This window comes from Taudactylus pleione, unplaced genomic scaffold, assembly GCF_031769625.1.
Source record: "Taudactylus pleione unplaced genomic scaffold, aTauple2 ptg000095l, whole genome shotgun sequence".
NCBI classification, from domain to species: Eukaryota; Metazoa; Chordata; class Amphibia; order Anura; family Myobatrachidae; genus Taudactylus; species Taudactylus pleione.
This window is the reverse complement of record NW_028284497.1, coordinates 5,834,293-5,853,358: the sequence shown is the minus strand read 5'-3', so window position 1 is coordinate 5,853,358 and position 19,066 is coordinate 5,834,293. Positions and strand designations below refer to the sequence as shown.

At 48.4% G+C, this 19,066-nt stretch overlaps 1 protein-coding gene across 3 annotated transcripts in view; it reads left to right on the top strand.

Annotated features, from left to right (window-relative positions):
• The window catches only part of LOC148526534 (receptor-interacting serine/threonine-protein kinase 2-like), a 72,800-nt gene that overhangs the window by 27,706 nt on the left and 26,028 nt on the right, over window positions 1-19,066 (top strand). For all 3 annotated transcript variants that reach the window (XM_088469933.1, XM_088469934.1, XM_088469935.1), the window contains 3 exons: window positions 85-397; window positions 3,136-3,284; window positions 8,053-8,102. In XM_088469933.1, coding sequence (XP_088326059.1) covers window positions 85-397; window positions 3,136-3,284; window positions 8,053-8,102 — 512 coding nt within the window. The remainder of the gene's footprint in view (window positions 1-84; window positions 398-3,135; window positions 3,285-8,052; window positions 8,103-19,066) is intronic.

Here is a 19,066-nt window from a genome sequence, read left to right as displayed (position 1 = left end):
TGTTACAACTATCCTAAAATAAAAGTACTTTATGTGAATCGGTGAAACAAAAAGTAAAGCTAAATATAATTCCACTTGTTACAGTAATGTATCACAGGGTCTTGAAGATCTCTTTTCTGAAGCGGAGAAGATGGATTCTGCCTCATCTAACCCTTACGTAATACGTCTCTATGGGATCTTGAAGGATGGACCTCCAGGCATTGTGATGGAGTACATGGAATATGGCAGTTTAGGCACGTTAATGGAGAGAGTTGAACCCATGCCTTGGGCCTTGAAATATCGCATTCTGTATGAGGTGGCATTAGGGATGAACTATCTGCATACTCTGTCCCCTCCTCTTCTACATCTGGACCTCAAAACAAAGAACATCCTTATAGATGGGGATGTGCATATAAAGGTGAGACTTGTCTAATATTTCTATGTGTGATCATTTATCAGTTATTAGTGTATATGATACATTGTCATTATCATGAAAAACATAGATATGTTGAATTGAAATGTTGATGAAAATGTTAGTAGCATGCGCTGAATGCTTTATTGTGGCCTGCTCCATTTACCTGACTGTCTCATTGTCAGCAGCAGCTGAGATGACTGATTAATAGAAGCCCAAGAATTGAACCAGACTTTAAAGACTCCAGAGGACACCTGTCCCTTTTAACTGTATAGAGTTTGTAATGCAGTACATAACAGGCATGATTAGTAGCACTGGTGACACAGTCAGCATACTTGCACTGAGGACACTGCTGGCACCCCCGCTCTGCCGACACCGCTGGTACCCTGCACTGAGGACACTGCCAGCACTCCCACACTGCCATTCCATCTACTGAGGACACCGTAGATTGTATATACATATATGTTTACAGTCACATGTCAAAAAAGCATCAGCTGGTATTTTTATGTGTGGTCAGAGACTGGTAGCAGTCAGCACAAGGTCGAATATCATCAGAAGAGTTTACTTAGAGTACGCCTGTTGCTCAGGTAAAGGACTAAGGGGCCTAACTATGGTCCTGATTCAGAAAGGAACGCAGTTTGCGTATACGCAGTACGCAATTGGTCGATTAATTCACCAATTAATCGACCAGTGTGCTTGCGTGTGCCAGACGCTGCGGTCAGAACTGTGTACGCAGACAAACGACAGAGTGATTGACTGGAAGTGCCGTTTGTGGGTGAAGGGGGGGTGGCAGTGTGAACGCAGGCGTGCCACTGCGTTTCAATGCAAGGGTGTAGATAAATTAGCCACTGCGATGTCAGACTCCTCCTGAGTACTCATAGCGTGCGCAGAAGTTAGCAATTCCTGAGTGAGGTCTGGGCCTCCTCCACTCTGCATCTGGGTTCGATGTTACTCGATGTTACCGATTATTTTGGTATCGGATGTGAGTAAGGGGAAGTGGGCGTGTGTCCGCAATGCGAATGCAAACATTTAAATAGCACCGCTGATGTTAGTAACGCAGTTGCGTGCGTATAAGCAGAGTAGCGTTCCTTGCTGAATCAGGCCCTATATATTAATAATTGAGTAACTACCGTGATTAGCAGTCCGTATTGCGGCGAATATTTAAATTTTTAATGGATATATCCCCGTTATGTACTAACTGTAACTTGTAGGGGCAGGGGTAGCACTTCTAGCTGTCCCTGCTAGTTACTAAGAAAGGGATCTTTAGATCCCTCTTCTGGGAATATGCCTCCATAGGCATATAGCGGTGTACACCCTCTGAGGAAGGCATAACAGGGAGCGCAATGAGAAGTCACAGCCACTGCTGGACAGTCCCTGCAGGTAGTGAATTTTACGGGGTAATATCTGCCACTGGTTCCCATTGATAATAATGGGGACTGCACACATAGCAACAATTCATAAAATTATGCAGAATTATGCAGAAACTGAAGTCTATATCATTTATGAAAAAATGGTTGACAGATAGGCCCCTAAGCAATTGTGGATACCACAGAGGACATGCCCAAGTACACACACATCTTCTCCTGTATACTGCTAAACATATGCAGCTACTGTACAATAAGCAAAGAAGAGGTTATGACCAGCATCGGCTCCTGCCCTCCTACCTGAGCGGGGCTGCCGCTGCTGCTGCTGGCCTGGGTCCCGGTGCCTGCTCAATAAATCTGGCAGGCACCGGGACCTGCGCATGAGCGGTGGTGGCGCCACGCATGCGCACGCCTAACACCAACTTCTTGGGGGCTGCCTGAAAGGCAGAGCAGCTCTCTGCTGATCACAGCCCAGACTGGCAGTCCCAGGGGGAGGAGACACCTCCTCCTGGCTGCCTGTCTTCAGCGTGACTGGCAGGCGGCACCTCCAATAAGAAGCCACCTCAAGTCAAAGTGAAACCAGTGCAGTCACGGACTGCACTGGCTCACTGAACAATGGAGGATTTTACTGGGGGTGCTGCAGCCTCGCAGCCCCTAAGTAAGATCCACCACTGTTTATGACATGTTTAAGGAGTTGTAAGACAAGACAACTGCACACTGGAATGAATGGCTATTTACATTTCATGAAGTTGGTTGGAAATATAAGGGGAAGGTGTGTACATTTTCTTGTCTTTATACATTTTTGGCTGTACAGTGTGTAATTGAGCATAAACTAATTTGATGCATTTCTTCACCAGCATGAAACTGTCACCTATAAACGTTTTATAAAATATTATCATTAAAAATCTTGGTATTAGTCTGCTGACATAGGACCTGATTAAGAGATGTCCACTAATGCCAATGCAGCTGCGATCCCGAACTCAGCTGCAGTGCAAAAATGTTAAATACGAAGAAGATTTATTGTGGCACCCACCTGCGGTTTGCAAATCCAAGCATCTTTGTATGAACATACGCAGCAATGGTCGCAGATCCTTCGATTATCAATCTTCTTGCCTACGGGATCGCAGATGCAGGATGTGACACGACCCGAAACAGTTGCAACATGCCTGTGTGCTTTTCCTGCCACTCCCCATTACCTCTCAATAATGTTCCTGACGATCAATCACACTGCCAGTAAATAGTTGCTGCGAGCGACTATGGTAATGTACCTAGACGCGTGTGCATCGATTGCCAATTATCGCTCAGCTGCGTAAACATCGGAATAGCATATATCTCTGAATCAGGCCCATAGTCATTAAAGGATTATGACTGTCATTTCAGATCACAGACTTTGGTCTCTCTAAGTACACAAGCGGCTCCTCTATCTGTAAGCTTGATCAATGTGACGGAGTTGCGGGGACCATAGAGTATATGCCCCCAGAGGCATTTAAAGAAGGGTACCAACCACACAAATCAACTGATGTTTACAGGTAACTGAATAAAATGTTAAAAATCCACATTTACATACATATAGTGACACTAGGTAATGTAAGCCTGTCTTTGATAGAAAGGTGTTTTTTTTTATATTGCACAGAATATATGGCAGGACACAAACCAACCTTTACCCACATACTCTCTGATTTTCATCACACAGTAGCTTAGCAAAATTTTATTTTGTTGTTAGTGCTCTAATATTTCCCCTTTATCCATGAGAATAATTAACTCTACATATTATACAGCCCAATAATTTTTCCCTCTGGTGGTTCTCATTCACCCTTCACGGTGGTGCAATTTATCAACCCTTGAGATGCTTGATCCATCTACATATTTTTTCCTAAAACTGTTCTATCACAAATCAATGTGCTAGGTATAATAGTTGTGCCCAGGGATGCAGAAAGGGAAAGGGGAGCATGTACTAATTACCCGGGCCTGGGCTTATTGAAGGGGCCCAGCAGGGGTCTGAGGGCCTGATTCACAGCCGGACGCTCTGACCAGAGCGCTCGCTCTGATTCAGGGCCCTCCTACCTCTTATTGGAGCAGCCTTTTGGACGCTCGCATAGCTGTGGGTTACCACCCACAGCTTATGCGAGCGTCCATGATGATGGTCGCGATGGCCAAGACCATCGGACTTGCGACTAGACCCTGCGGTAGGGTCTCGCTGCCGCAAGCCCTGGAGTGATTTTGGCTCTATCAGAGCCAAAATCACTCCCACTGACATCACAAAATCACTCCCACTGACATCACTGCGCACGACGGAGCTCCCTCCATCGTGCGCATGCGCACTAGGGCACCATCGACCCGCTTGCGAGCGCTCAGCGCTCGCGAGCGGGTCTGAATCAGGCCCTGAGTCCGCTGCCCCACCACCCATTCTTGCCGGTCAGTGTCAGCTGCCTCTCTCCCCAGCCTAGCACACGTTGCTGTGTGCTGGGCTGCAGTGGGCCGCTGAGCTCAGCAGAAGTCTCCTCTGCAGCCACCTGATGTGTGTGTGGGGTGGGGCGCACTGATTGCACCTCCCCTTCCACTGGCTGCGGGGAGCATGGCACCCCCTGTGTGTGCTCCGCAATTAATATATTTTCTAATGCCCTCTACAGCACCCTGTGGCTGTGGCATGCTTCATGGTGACTCAGAGGTCTGCCATAATTTCCCTCTGCTATAGGATCTGGCACCTGGCACGTCCCTGACTTTATTCTTGATGTCACGTGATCACTGCTGTCACTAGAGATGGGCCTTCCAACCTCGCTTCCCTATTTAAATGGTGCTCTGGCATCAGATGGTTGCCAGAGTATAGGGCTTACTATCTAGCTTCTGCATATTGAGACTTCCTTTGTGTATGATTTTGTGTATGACCTGGCTTGTTCATGACTTCTCTCTGCATAACCCCTGTAACCTATACATGATCTCCTGGTATCCTGACCTTGGATCTGTTCGTGACTCCTCTTTGCCTAATTCCTGTGGCTGTCCTGAGGGAATCGATATGTATTACAGCTGGCTGCACGGTGCCTAAACCTAACCTCCGCGTCCCCGCAGCCTAAACCTAAGTCTCCGGGGGGGGGGGTGCCTAACCCTAAACTCCCCCCCGGGGGTGCCTAACCCTAACCCCCCCTTCCTCTGGCCTAATCCTTACCCTCCTGGGGGGTGCCTAACCCTAAGTCCCCCGAGAGCCCTGACACCTAACCCCCCTGCGGCTGTCCGCACCCGCCGCCCGGCTTACCTTTGTTCGGTTTGCCGGGCGTCGGGCTTCCGTAGGTCTAATGACAGGCGTTGGGATTTCGACCCCTGTCATTAGTACCCTACCGGGATTTAACAGTTGGGAAGCCGGCTGTCGCCATTTTGACCGCTGGCTTCCTGACTACATCCCGTCCTGAGACCTCACAGTGTACCGACTCTGGCTTAGTTCTTGATACTCCTTGCTTAACCCTTGTGGCTCATACAAGACCTCAACATAGATAATGTGGATGGAGATAAAGTACCAACCAATCAGCTTCTAACTGTCATTTTTCAAGCACAACCTGTAAAGTGACAGGAGCTGATTGGTTGGTACTTTTAGGTCTATGTACTAAGCATTGGAGACCGATAAAGTGGATGGAGATAAAGTACCAACCAATCAGCTCCTGTCACTTTACAGGTTTGAGAAACGACAGTTAGGAGATGGTTGGTTGGTACAGCTATTTTATCATGAAGAAGGGCAGTGATATACTCCATGGAAGCAGTGTACCAAACCCTTAAAGCAGTAATAGAGGGTGCGGCAGACTGCTTCCAGTTTAAAGCAGTTAAGAGTTTGGCAGTGTTGAGCTGTGACCACAAAGATTTTAGATGGTTTGGGAACTCCGGGAATCGGTTTACATAATATTACATATAAGGGATACTTAGGTGGGTACAGAGTTGATCAAACCGCCCACCAATCTACAGAAATATATATAAATCTGGTTATCCCCCCTACAGCCCTGGGGTGCAGGTATGGACCCACACAACCCAAAGGAAAGTTAGGATGATGCCAAAGTGGGAAGGAGACATATCTAAACATTTGTTCAATTTGTCCTAAACATCCAGAGTGGCTCTAACGCATAGACCTGTATGTACCGAGGCTGGTCTCAGGTCAGGTGTGGAGGGAGCCATGGAAGTAATCTCACCCTTTGGTCTCCAATCAGATTACTTTCAATATCCACCCATGTCTTCTTTCCCAGGTCCACATGCCATTACATTTAGGGTGGGATGCATGACGCATAGCATTCGGGATGCAATGAATCCCACCACTCTTCGCATGCATGTCGGTGTTAATTACACCGGTATGCATGAAGAGAAACGCAAAGGACAGCTCTCTTGGTAAGAGCTGTCCTTTGCGAGTGAGGGATTTCCGAGTCGATTTCCATTAAGCTGAGAAATTACATTGCTGTTTACTGTAAAATATATGGCGTATGAAATATGCTGCATATATTACAAAAGAAACCTGGGGTGAATGAGGTTGTGATTATGCAATGAAAAATTTAACCCAAAAGGGTTCAACAAAAAATACTGTTGTTTCTATGTGTAATTAATCATGAAAAATATTGGTAAAGTTTCAATGAACTGAGGGCCTGATTCAGACCCGCTCGCGAGCGCTGAGCGCTCGCAAGCGGGTCGAGGTTGCCCAAGTGCGCATGCGCACGACGGAGGCGGCTCCGTTGTGCGCATGCGCGAGACCCGGATAGCGATGGCCAAGCCGTCGCTATGGGTCTCGCACCAAAGGGGCCGTGCTGTCGATGGTGATTGCCCAGACGGAGGCGTTCCCATGGTAGAGCCAAAAGCACTCCAGGGCTTGTGGGTAACAAGGGTCTCATCGCAAGCCCGATGGTCGCGATGGTCTTGACCATCGCGACCATCATTTTGGCCGCTCGCTATAGCTGTGGATGGTCACCCACAGCTATGTGAGCAGCCAGGTGGCCGCTCCAAAAAGGAGGAGGGATGGCCCTGATTCAGAGCGAGCGCTCTGTCAGAGTGTCCGGCTCTGAATCTGGGCCTGAGTACGCCCTGGGCCTATGACAGGGGTGAATTTATAACTATGCAGCATTAGAAAATCTTCTAACACCGCAATTTAACAAGAAAGATTGCTGGGGTAGCTGAGCAGCTCCACAGTGACACTGGCTAGCAGTGTAATGAGTGACTTACCATATTGACGGCATGTTTGGGCTCCTTCTGCACTGCGTGACCTGTGATTGCCGGGTCACACATGCACACTCTATTTGAAGTCCAGAAGTGGCCTAACAGTTGCAGTTTCAACAAAAATGTAAAAAAAAAAAAGAAATAAAAAACAATAATATGTTAAAAAAAACAGAAAAAAAAATAATTATCTTAATATATCTTGAAATTTTTTTACAAAAAAAATCTTTAATTAAATAAAGCAATTTTTCCTCTACTGCTCACAGCTATCACCATCCTGAGATAGGTATAGCAATAAATGGATTGTGGTGGTTACAAGTTCTAATCCTTCTAATTTCCTGTAGCTATTTCCATGCTTTGCATGGGGAAGCTATTGCTGGGGGCAGCTGCCAATGTCTAGCCCTGGTGATAACCAACAATCGCTTCAAAAACCAGGCTCATCTCCCTATGATAAATAGATCCCTTAATCTGCCATTGGTAAAGATGTGATAATAAGGGGTATATTTACTGAAGTGAGAGTTTTAGAAAGGGAGATGTTGCCCATAGCTACCAATCAGATTCTACTTAACATTTAACTAGCACTTTCTAAAAAATAATAGCTAGATTCTGATTGGTTGCTATGGCCAACATCTCCACTTCTAAAAACTCTCACTTTAGTAGATATACCCCTAAAGGTGGATACACACTGGGCGATATTACTGAGCGATTGCACGATTACGACATCATAATCATGCAATCGCTTAGTAATCGTGCACAAATCGTGCACTTTTATGTCAGAAACGACCAGCGATGCGCGCTCCCGCTGGCCGTTTTTGACATTGTCCATCGCCTGAACATGCAGCACAATCTGCCAATAACGACAGATTGGCATGTTCAGGAATGATGGACTGTGCCAGAACTGAACGACTGATCATTCAGTGCAGACACTACAGGTGATCAGGATCGACTGTACGATTACGATCGTACTGTCTATCCTGATCGCCCAGTGTGTACGCACCTTAAGAGTCTTATATAGATTTTACAAGCTACATTTATCACAATACATTTCCATGATGTACTGTAATCATATTCATATCTACTGTATAAATAGCATTAATCAGATGTTTTCTCTTTTTACTGTAGTTTTGCCATTTTGTCTGCTGTGGTGCTTAAAGGTGAAGACCCTTATCCTGGTAAGACTTACAAAGACTATTAGTAGGGGCTTAAAAAAATGGGTCCCCAGCAATATATTTTTAAACTGTATTGGTACAGAAAGTACCTCCCAGCATAATATGGTTGTCAACTAAATAGGCTAAATACCACTGCATTAAGAGTTTAAATATATTATAGAAAATTAAATTTCTCTGGCATCCAATCTGCGGGACACTGGAATACCGGAATACATACGATTACCGCCGGACATAAGTCCGTCGGTTCAAATCCCGACATGGCTGAAAATCCAGATCGTCCCCAGGTAAGTATCAACTAACCTAACCCCCCTAACCCTATCCCTCCTTAGGGGTGCCTAACCCTAACCTTCCCCCCAGTGCCTAACCCTAATCCCCCCTCTAATGGTGCGTACACACTCAAGATATGCTCCCTCATGACATTGAGCACAGCCGCTGAACGATATCATTAACGATATCGTTCAGCGCCAGTCTCTCTCCCCCATTCCCCAACATGCAGCAACCTGAAGAGATCGTCAGGTTGGCCTGCATGTCAGCCCGGTGAATGATAATGACGAACGACCCGCGGGAAAGCGTGTCGTCGTTACCATTCATCTTTTTGGGGTTAAAAATGGGCGATAAAGTGGACGACTAAACGATAACGATATCGTTATCGTTCAGTCGTCCACTTTATCGCCCAGTGTGTACGCACCTTTAGTGCCTAAACCTAACCCCCCCTTCCTCGCCACCTAAACCCAAGTCCCCGCGGGGGGTACCTAACCCTTCCCCTAGCCTAACCCTAACCTCCCGGGGGGATGCCTAACCCTAAGTCCCCCCCGGGAGCCCTAAACCTAACCCTACCCACCCGCGGCTGTCCGCAGCGGCACCCGGCATCACTTAGATTCGGGATGCCGGGCACCGGTCTCCCGGCGTCGGTAAAATGACAGGCGTCTAGCATTAGACGAAACTAGAGCACTGCCTGAAGTGTCCCTCAGACATTCCAGGCGGTAGTATTGGGAGCAGGGTGCTATTCCAGACACCCTAAAACCAAATGCAGGTACCGTTGGGGAGCGACGGTGCCTTCCTTAGGCCCTTGCACATTCTAGCCAATCATTGAGAACTTGTGCTTCTCACTTTAATAGATTGGATTAGCGGTACGGCTTGTAGATGTTCAGAAGTATTGCACTCATGTTGAGGTTGATTTCTAGTTTCCAATGTGTGATCAACTAACCTAATCCCCCCTAACCCTATCCCTCCTTAGGGGTGCCTAACCCTAACCTTCCCCCCAGTGCCTAACCCTAATCACCCCTCTAATGGTGCGTACACACTACACGATATGCTCCCTGAGCGATATCGTGTAGTGTGTCCCCAGCAGGCTGTGCTCAATGTCGTTCATGACACTGAGCACAGCCGCTGAACGATATCATTAACGATATCGTTCAGCGCCGGTCTCTTTCCCCCATTCCCCAACATGCAGCAACCTGACGAGATCGTCAGGTTGGCCTGCATGTCAGCCCGATGAACGATAATGACGAACAACCCGCGGGAACGCGCGTCGTCGTTATCGTTCATCTTTTTGGGGTTAAAAATGGACGATAAATATCGTTATCGTTCAGTCGTCCACTTTATCGCCCAGTGTGTACGCACCTTTAGTGCCTAAACCTAACCACCCCTTCCTCGCCACTTAAATCCAAGTCCCCCGGGGGGTGCCTAACCCTTCCCCTAGCCTAACCCTAACCTCCCGGGGGGATGCCTAACCCTACGTCCCCCCCGGGAGCCCTAAACCTAACCCTCCCCACCCGCGGCTGTCCGCAGCGTCACCCGCATCACTTAGATTGGGGATGCCGGGCGCCGGTCTCCCGGCGTCGGTAAAATGACAGGCGTCTAGCATTAGACGAAAGAAGAGCACTGCCCGAAGTGTCCCTCAGACATTCCAGGCAGTAGTATTGGGTGCAGGGTGCCATTCCAGACACCCTAAAACCAAATGCAGGTACCGTTGGGGAGCGACGGTGCCTTCCTTAGGCCCTTGCACATTCTAGCCAATCATTTCGAACTTGTGTTTCTCACTTTAATAGATTGGATTAGCGGTACGGCTTGTAGATGTTCAGAAGTATTGCATTCATGTTGAGGTTGATTTCTAGTTTCCAATGTGTGATTAAATAATCTGCACAGGTATTACTAATGAACACACCAGTAAATGTGTCACACCCCCGGAGCACCCATAGAGAAACTTCACCTTGAAGTCAGTGCTAGGTGATTGTCCTGTGTACCTGACCTGCTTGCTGTCTTTACTGTGTATCAACCTAATTAACCTTATTCTACAGCATCCATCTGTTCGTTTATATATGCTTCATTTCTGACTGTGCACTGCAAGCATCCATTTGCTCATTTGGATTTGTGTTCTGCCATCATTCTGCAAGTTTCCATATGTCTATTTAAATGTGTATTTGTGTCTCTTGTTGCATTGCTCCTTCAGCCTGTTTGTATTTTGCTCTTTGATCAAGCTTCACATGTTCCTATTGCCTACTATTGTAATGATGGGTATTATGCTGAAATTTGCTATTAACGCCGCAACAAGTGTTGCTTACTGATCTAATTGCTAGAATTTCTGTTATGGCCTGGAAACTACAGTTGAGCAACAGTGCAGTGTGGCCAATCAGATGGTGGCTGTTTTTGTGACCAAGACTGGTCATGTAGCTTCCGTACCACTCATGCAGCAGCGCACTGTCACTGGGGACTGGTACGCCAACCAATGCCTGCTGCAAGTGCTGGAAGCCATTATAAGGTGCCATCCAAGAACTTGCACTAGTGGTGCCCTTTTCCATCATGACAATCCACCTGCCACAAGTCCAGGACAGTGGTGGATTTTCTGGCCCATGAATGCATCCATGTGCTTAGTCATCCGCCGTACAGTCCAGACCTGACTACCTGCCACTACTTTGTGTTCCCACAAATCAAACGCAAGATGCATGGGATTTGTTTTGAGTCACTGAAAGCTGCAGTGGAGTCCTCTATCCAGCATGTAGTAAACATACCTGCTTTGGACTGGTCCAGCTGCTTCAACAAGTGGTTTGAGCACATGCAACTTTGCATAGACTCCTCTGGCGAATACTTTGAAAATATGTAATGTTTGCTTTGTTTGTAAATATAATACTTTTTGCGCATCTGGAAACTCATTGCGCACCAATTGTAATGCTGGGTAATATGCTGAACTTTGGTATTAGCACCGCAACAGTGTTGCTTACTGATCTAATTGCTAGAATGTCTGTATGGCCTGGAAACTACAACACAGTTGAGCAACATTGAGAAAGAGGCATATGTTACCATGTGAACTATCATTATGAGTTGTCTGTCTCATTCAGTGTTCCATCCATCAAGCTCACTCTACAATACCCAGAGATAAATCCTTACTACCTAAAGCTTGAGGACCTGGAGGCATCTAAATACCTGTGAGCATATTCTGTTTCTGTCGCGTGGCCTTCCCCAGAATAGGGATAGGGACTTTGTGATGGCTTGCCAGATATTGGCCCAAAACAAGAATCTGCATCGTCAACTCTTTCGACCCCTGATGTACCTACCTTTTCCAAGCAGGCCATTGTCCTACATCTCATTAGAATTTATAGTGTACCTATTCCTGTCCAGAGGGTTTAACACTGCATAGGTAGTGGTGGACCTGTTCAGGAAAATGGCATACTTCATTCCTCTCTCTGGTCTTCCACCTGCCAAGGTCCCAGTTTCATTGTTTGTTATTTTCAAGTTACACAGAATTCCAAAAAGTATAATTTCAGATTCAGTGTCATAGTTTATTGCGCTCTTTTGGAGGTAAATTTGTTCTATGCTGAGTACAGTCTTAGTATATCTCAGTGGTGTGAAAACAAAATAATATGATAAACAAGTAGCAATATCCCCCCCTGGTAGTGCCCCCAGTGTTAATCCCCCCCTGGTACTGCCCCAGTAGTAATCCCCCCCCTGGTACTGCCCCTAGTAGTAATATTCCCCCTCTGGTAGTGCCCCCAGTAGTAATACCCCCCCTGGTAGTGCCCCCAGTAGTAATACCCCCCCTGGTAGTGCCCCCAGTAGCAATATCCCCCCCTGGTAGAGCCCCCAGTAGTAATCCCCCCCTGGTAGTGCCCCCAGTAGTAATCCCCCCCTGGTACTGCCCCCAGTAGTAGCCTCCCCAGTACAGAGAGATGTAATAAAAAAATAAAAAAAACACTTACCTGAAACCCCGCTCCTGGTCCCGAAGGTGCTACTGGCTCCTCCGGCCGCTTTGCATTATGGGAGAGACGTCCACGTCTCTCCCATTACCCACTGCGGGAGCCGGAAGATGGCTCCCGCAGTGGGAGGAGCAGCAGCCGATGAGAGTCTGACAGACTCTCATCGGCTGCTGATTACAACAAACACACAGGTGCCGTTGCCGGCGGCTGTGTGTTTGGCAGTGTGTGGTGCTGACCGAACTCCGTCCGGTCAGCGCTACACACGCGGTGCAGCTGTGTCTAGAGACATAGTCTGCACCGCGGCCCACATGGTACGCTACTCAGCTGCGTACCATGCGGGCATGACTCGAGTATAAGCCGAGGGGGTGCTTTTTCAGCACAAAAATGTGCTGAAAAACTCGGCTTATATATGGTACCTTAATCCCCGCGCCCGCCGCTGTCTGCTGCTCCGTCCTCCCGCTCGGTACTATGGGAGAGACGTCATGATGTCTCTCCTATCGCCCACTGCAGGAGACGGAAAGGGGGAGCTCATAATTGGTCTCCAACCCGGCTCTGGCAGTGGGCACAGCAGCCAATGAGAGTCTGTCTGACTCGCATTGGCTGCTGAAACACACACATCGCCGCTGGGTAGTACGAGTATACTACCCAGCGCCGGCGACAGTGTGTGTGCAACTGCGGTCTGCACTACACAGAGTGACTAGGGCGGGCCTGTACCATAGCGCCACCGGTCCCACGGCGCCCAGGGCACAAGCCCCGGCGGCCCTGCCCTAGTTACGCCACTGGTATATCTTTAACTTATCATCCACAAATGGGCAACATAGAGAGTGAATCAAGTTTTAGAACTCACATTACATTTGCCATATGCATGTTAACTGGGAAGAGTCACTTCATTGGGGAAGCAGTCGGGAAGCCGACGGACGTAATCCCGAACGCCGGCTTCCCGACTGCTTAATCCCGGCAAGGCACTAATGACAGGCATCGAAATCCCGACGCCTGTCATTAGAAATACGCCGAAAGCCCGACACCCAGCTTACTGATCGAAGCTAAGCCGGGTGCGGACAGCTGCAGGGGGGACGGGTTAGGTTTTGGACTCCCGGGGGGACTTAGAGTTAGGCACCCTCCCGGGAGGTTAGGGTTAGGATAGGGGAAGGGGGGGTTAGGGTTAGGCATCCCCAGGGGCACTTAGAAGGGAGATTAGGGTTAGGCACTTGGGGGGGAGGATAGGGTTAGGCACCCCTAAGGGAGGGTTAGGGGGGGGGAATTAGGTAAATTAGTACTTACCTTAAGGACAATCGAGATTTCCTCCTGTGTCCGGGTGCTGGTGTCGGGATTTGAACCGCCGGCCATGCGGTTCATTGAACAGAGTTTGCTTATAATAATACATCTCATGTGTGTGTGTTTTTAAACTACTGATTTACCTAAAAATCCCCAGGACCTTTTACTGTTCTATGTTCAAGCAGGGGGTGTTTTGGTCCAAAACTTCAGTGAAGCCATCTTCAGTCTTACTAGATGGTTGGCCAGAAAGATTCTGCACTCTAAAAAAGTTCAAGGACAGACTCATTACTTGTTTCATTGGATGGGGTAATGACCTGAAAGAGGTCATGGTTTCCAGCAAGGAATCTACATACTGACTTTCTTTAGAATTTAAAAAAAAATGTACTCAGGCCCATTCGTAGGCAACAGCAGATGTTGCCACTCTTCTGTCTCAGAGAACAGCTTACATGTGTCCCTGACCCACTTCTATTGAATCTCCAGACAGTTTTTAAGGCTTCCTCTCCTGTCCTGGTGATAGTTTTGTGTGACCCAGTGTTCTGATCCTGCATTCATGTGACTTTTACCTTCTTGTGAGTGTGACATGGACTCTTTGTATTCTTCCTGCCCTGACTTCTACATGTTAAATGGACTTTACTGTTGCACGCTGCTTGCACAGACCTTGGCCTGTTGTCTGGATTTTGTTCCTGTCTGATGCCTGCCCTGACTTTGGCCTGTTATTGGTACTACTTCTGCACCACCACCAGCTGTTGGATCCTGTCCATCTGTACCTAGTGTCTGATGCATTATTTTGGTACAATATGAACTACCTATATGATCTGTCTGCTTCCTTTGTTGATCTGTTCATTAGGTTCACTCTGCAATACCCAGAGATAATAAATCCCTACTACCTGAAGTGTAAAACCTGGGGCATCCAAGTACCTTTGAATTTATCACACTCTATAGGAAAAGCAGCTCCTTACGGTGATGAATTTTTATTAATCTTCTTATCTCCATCTGTATTACCCTTACATAAATCAGCAGTGTCTGAGAGGACTGGGATTGAAATTCCGGCGGCTGTTTAGTCGCCGGTTCAAATCCTGACTGCACAAGCCCGAAAGGAGGACATCCCAACTGGGGCTGGTACATATTCTAACCCTCCCCTCTCCCCCCCCCAACCCTCCCTTGGTGGTACCTAACCCTAAAACTCTCAGGGTAGTGCCTAACCCTAATTCCCCCCGGAGGTGCCTAATCCTAATCCCATTTTTCAGCGCCGTACACCTAATCCTACTGGGGGGGTGCCTAACCCTAACCTCCCCCCCAGTGGTGCCTCACCCTAATCTCCCCTAATCTAACCCTCCCCGTGGGGGTGCCTAACACTAAATCCCCCCAGGGGCGCCTAAACCTAAACCCCCCCACCCCCACTCCTGCGCATTTCCTACCCATTTTTGTGTTTAACAACAACTGAACCTCTTGACATACCTGCATGCTGGTATGCACTGAGTTCCTGTCACTTGATTGTTTGATTGATTGATTGACTGATTAGATATTTGCATTACATGTGTACCTAAGTATATAAAAAAAAAAATAATTAATTGTTGCAATTTATGTAAATGTATTATGTATTATGGATTTTTTTCCTCCTTGGAAAACTAATGCCGCGTATCAACTAGGCGATTAAACAGAGCAACTGAACGATAACGCCATTGTTATCGTTCAATCTCTTGTTAATCGGCCGCAAATCGGGCAGTTTAATGTAAAAAACGACCAGCGTTTTTGACATCTATCATTGCCCAAACTTGCTGGTCAACCAGACGACGTAGTAAGATTGACCAATTTCGGGAATGATTGATGTGCCTACACTGACTGATCGTTCAGTGTAGGCACATCACAGACCGTGAAACGACTGCACGATTACAATGATGTAATCGTGCTCTCGTTTCACAGTCGCCTAGTGGATGTGCGGCTTAAGAATCTACGATCTAACCTAAGCTCATAAACTGCTACAAGAAAATCTATAACCTTGCTTTATATAAGAGTTGCTAGTGACATTCACAAATATAATGCAAATGAACTTATGAAAATGTATGAGATTAGAGTGTGATTTGTTTCTGTGCCTGTCAAACTTTTTGTTTCTAACCTTTTTTAAGGTCACTGCAGGAAGCAACTGACTAATTACAAGGAATAATATCTTCCAATTAGCTAGCTCAGATATATCTTCCTACAGGCATTCTTCTTACAAACATTTCATTCTTGTTAAAAACCCTTTTAGTAATTTTTGGCAATAATGATGTTGTGATGTAGCATTTTCTGATGACAAATGTACATAGAGCATTTTTCATTAGTGATAAATCAAAATGTATATTGGGCCTGCTTCAGATTTAAATATAGGGCCCGATTCAGAGATGTAGGTTATGATGTTTAACTGCGCATGTGCAGATCAGATCCTGTGTCGACGGATGCAGTGCGGCTGCAGACATCAGGTGAGTAACAGTCTCACTAGCAACCAGGGCCGCCATCAGGGTGGGACTGCCAGGACTGGGCACAAATACAGAGAAGAGGGGCCCGCCCATTCCCAATGCCCATCCTCCTTCCCTCCCGTGCCTACCACCCAAACTCAACAGCAACGATCAACAAGTACCACCGTCACAGGGTGACAGGGGGCCCTCTGCCTTGTACTGCCGTGGCCACCGCTGTGCAATAAAGTTGTTTTTTTCTTTTGCAATCCGGGCCAGCGCGCGCTTCATGACGCTGAGAGAGAGGAGGAGCCGCAGCTCGCGGTGTGCAAGGAGCATTCATTCCAGCCTGAAGAGAAGGTAACTGTCATGTCCTGCGGGGGCTAGCTGGCAGAGACATTAGGGGGGGCTAGCTGGCAGAGACATAAGGGGGGGCTGACTGGCAGAGACATAAGGGGAAGGCTGGCTGGCAGAGACATAGGGGGAGGGCTGGCTGTCAGCGACATAGGAGGGGCTGGCTGGCAGAGACATAAGAGGGGGCTGGTTGGCAGAGACATGAGGGGGGGCATGCTGGCAGAGACATAAGAGGGAGTCTGGCTGTCAGCGACACAGGGGGGGCTGGCAGAGACATAAGGGGAGGCTGGCTGGCAGAGATATAAGGGGGGGCTGGCTGGCAGAGACATAGGGGGAGGGCTGGCAGAGACATAGGGGGAGGGCTGGCAGAGACATAAAGGGGCTGGCTGGCAGAGACATAAGGGGGGCTGGCTAGCAGAGACATAAGAGGGGGGCTGGCTGTCAGAGACATAGGGGGAGGGCTGGCTGGCAGAGACATGGGGGGGCTGGCTGGCAGTGACATAAGGGGGGGCTGGCTGGCAGAGATATAAGGGGGGCTGGCTGGCAGAGACATAGGGGGAGGGCTGGCTGTCATCAACATGGGGGGGCCGGCTGGCAGAGACATAAGGGGGGGCTGGCTGGCAGAGACATAAGGGGGAACATGCTGGCAGAGACATAGGGGGAGATATGCTGGCAAAGACATAAGGGGGGGCTGGCTGGCAGATACATAAGGGAGGGGACTGGCTAGCAGAGACATAAGAGGGGGGCTGGCTGGCAGAGACATAAGGGGGAGTCTGGCTGTCAGAGACATAAGGGGGAGCTGGCTGGCAGAGACATAAGTGGGGCAGGGGGCAGGGTGGCAGAGAAAGAAGGGGGACTGGCTGGTACTGGAGAGACGCTGCGGGGCAGAAGTTGCAGAAACACCGGGGGAGGGGGGCCCTTCCTGTTTTATCAGTCCTGGGAACCACAATTTCTGATGGCAGCCCTGCCAGCAACTCAGCAGTTTGACCGCATTCCCCATACGCACCAAGCTCCAGAAACCTTCTGGAGCTTGTGCCTGATAGGCAACACCATCTTTAGCTAATAGGATCCCCCCAGGGTCCCCCCCCCCCTGCAGATCAGGTATGCCCAGAGGGACTCACGGGTTATAAACCCAGAAGTACCCTCACCGCAAAAGGACAGTTCTTTTTGGGAGAGCTGTCCTTGCTTAAATCATGCATGCGATCATTGGCGGGATGCATTATGTCCAAAATACAATGCTTGATGCATCCCGCCACCTAGCTGTTATTTTTACAGGCTGTGTTTGAAAAATGACAGGAGCTGATTGTTTGGTACTTTGGGGGAGATTAAAGAAAGCTTGGAGAAAGATAAAATTGTGAGAGATAAAGCACCAACCAATCAGCTCCTGACATTTTTCGAACACAGCCTGTAACATGACAGAAAGGAGCTGATTGGTTGGTACTTTATCTCTCACAATATTATCTCTCTCCAAGTTGTATTAAATCTCCCCCTATATCTCTCTCCAAGCTTTAATACATCTCCCTCTAGGTTTTTTATAGTTTCTTCGCTTGCTAAAGAAACCTGTCACCTTGAGCCAGACAGTACGTGGAAATTTCAGCTAACAGTATGTCATTCCATTCGATGGTCCCTATCCTTGTGCATGTTAGAGAAGTGAGACTATCAATCAGAACTGTGGTGGTACTTTCCATCAGAAATAACACAATGACATTCTGTAGAAAGTCATCTGTGAGATTGTAATGTCCACACACTGTATTTGAGTTTGTCAAGAGTAATCTGCGTGTAAAGTGGGGTACACAACTATAAACCCTCTGCTCGATCACCCCCGGGCCAGGGGATGCAATTGGGAAGCCGGCTGACGTTAGCCCGACAGCCGGCTTCCCGACTGCATTATCCCGGTGAAGGGTTAAATGACAGGCGTCTAAATCTAGACGCCTGTCATTTTTCCGACGTCAGGCACCGCCCGCCGACAGCCGCGGGGGGCGGGTTAAGTTTAGGGCTCCCGGGGGGGACTTAGGGTTAGGCACCCCCCCGGAAGGGTTATGGTTAGGCTAGGGGGAGGAGGGTTAGGGTTAAGCACCCCCGGGGGGGAGGTTAGGGCTAGGCACCCCCCCGGGGGACTTAGGTATAGGCAGCGGGGAAGGGGGGGGTTAGGGTTAGGCACAGGGGGGGAGGTTAGGGTTAGGTACCTCTAAGGAGGTTTAGGAGGATTAGGTTAGTAGATACTTACCTTAGGACGATCGGGATTTCCAGCGCTGTCGGGCTTCCGCTGCCGGGCTCTGCTGTTTTGTCGGGCTGCCGCTGCCGGGATTCGAACTCCCGGCCATGCAGCCGCCGGGATATCATACCCAGGGGGTGGCCTAATCGCAGGAGGCATGTCCACGCAGTCTTATGTGTTTTTTTTTTTTTTTTTTGCTGCGCGCTGGGGAAGGGACGCTGTGAGTCCCTCAGACTGGTGCAAATCCAAGGCAGAATAGAGGAGCAGTCTCCCACTGCTGACCAGCGCACAGCAGCATATGCTGGACTGCTGACAGGTAAGAAAGGGGTGACGTCAGACCCGGACCCCTTCCAGTCGCCTCCAACAAGCCCGGGCCCGGGAAATTAATACCCGCTCCAACCACTCTCTCTGCACCCCTGCTGATCCAATAGAAGCCGGTACACACTGAGCTAGTGTGCTGCAGGCAGTTGGCAGGGGGTCACACTGGGGACACATTGC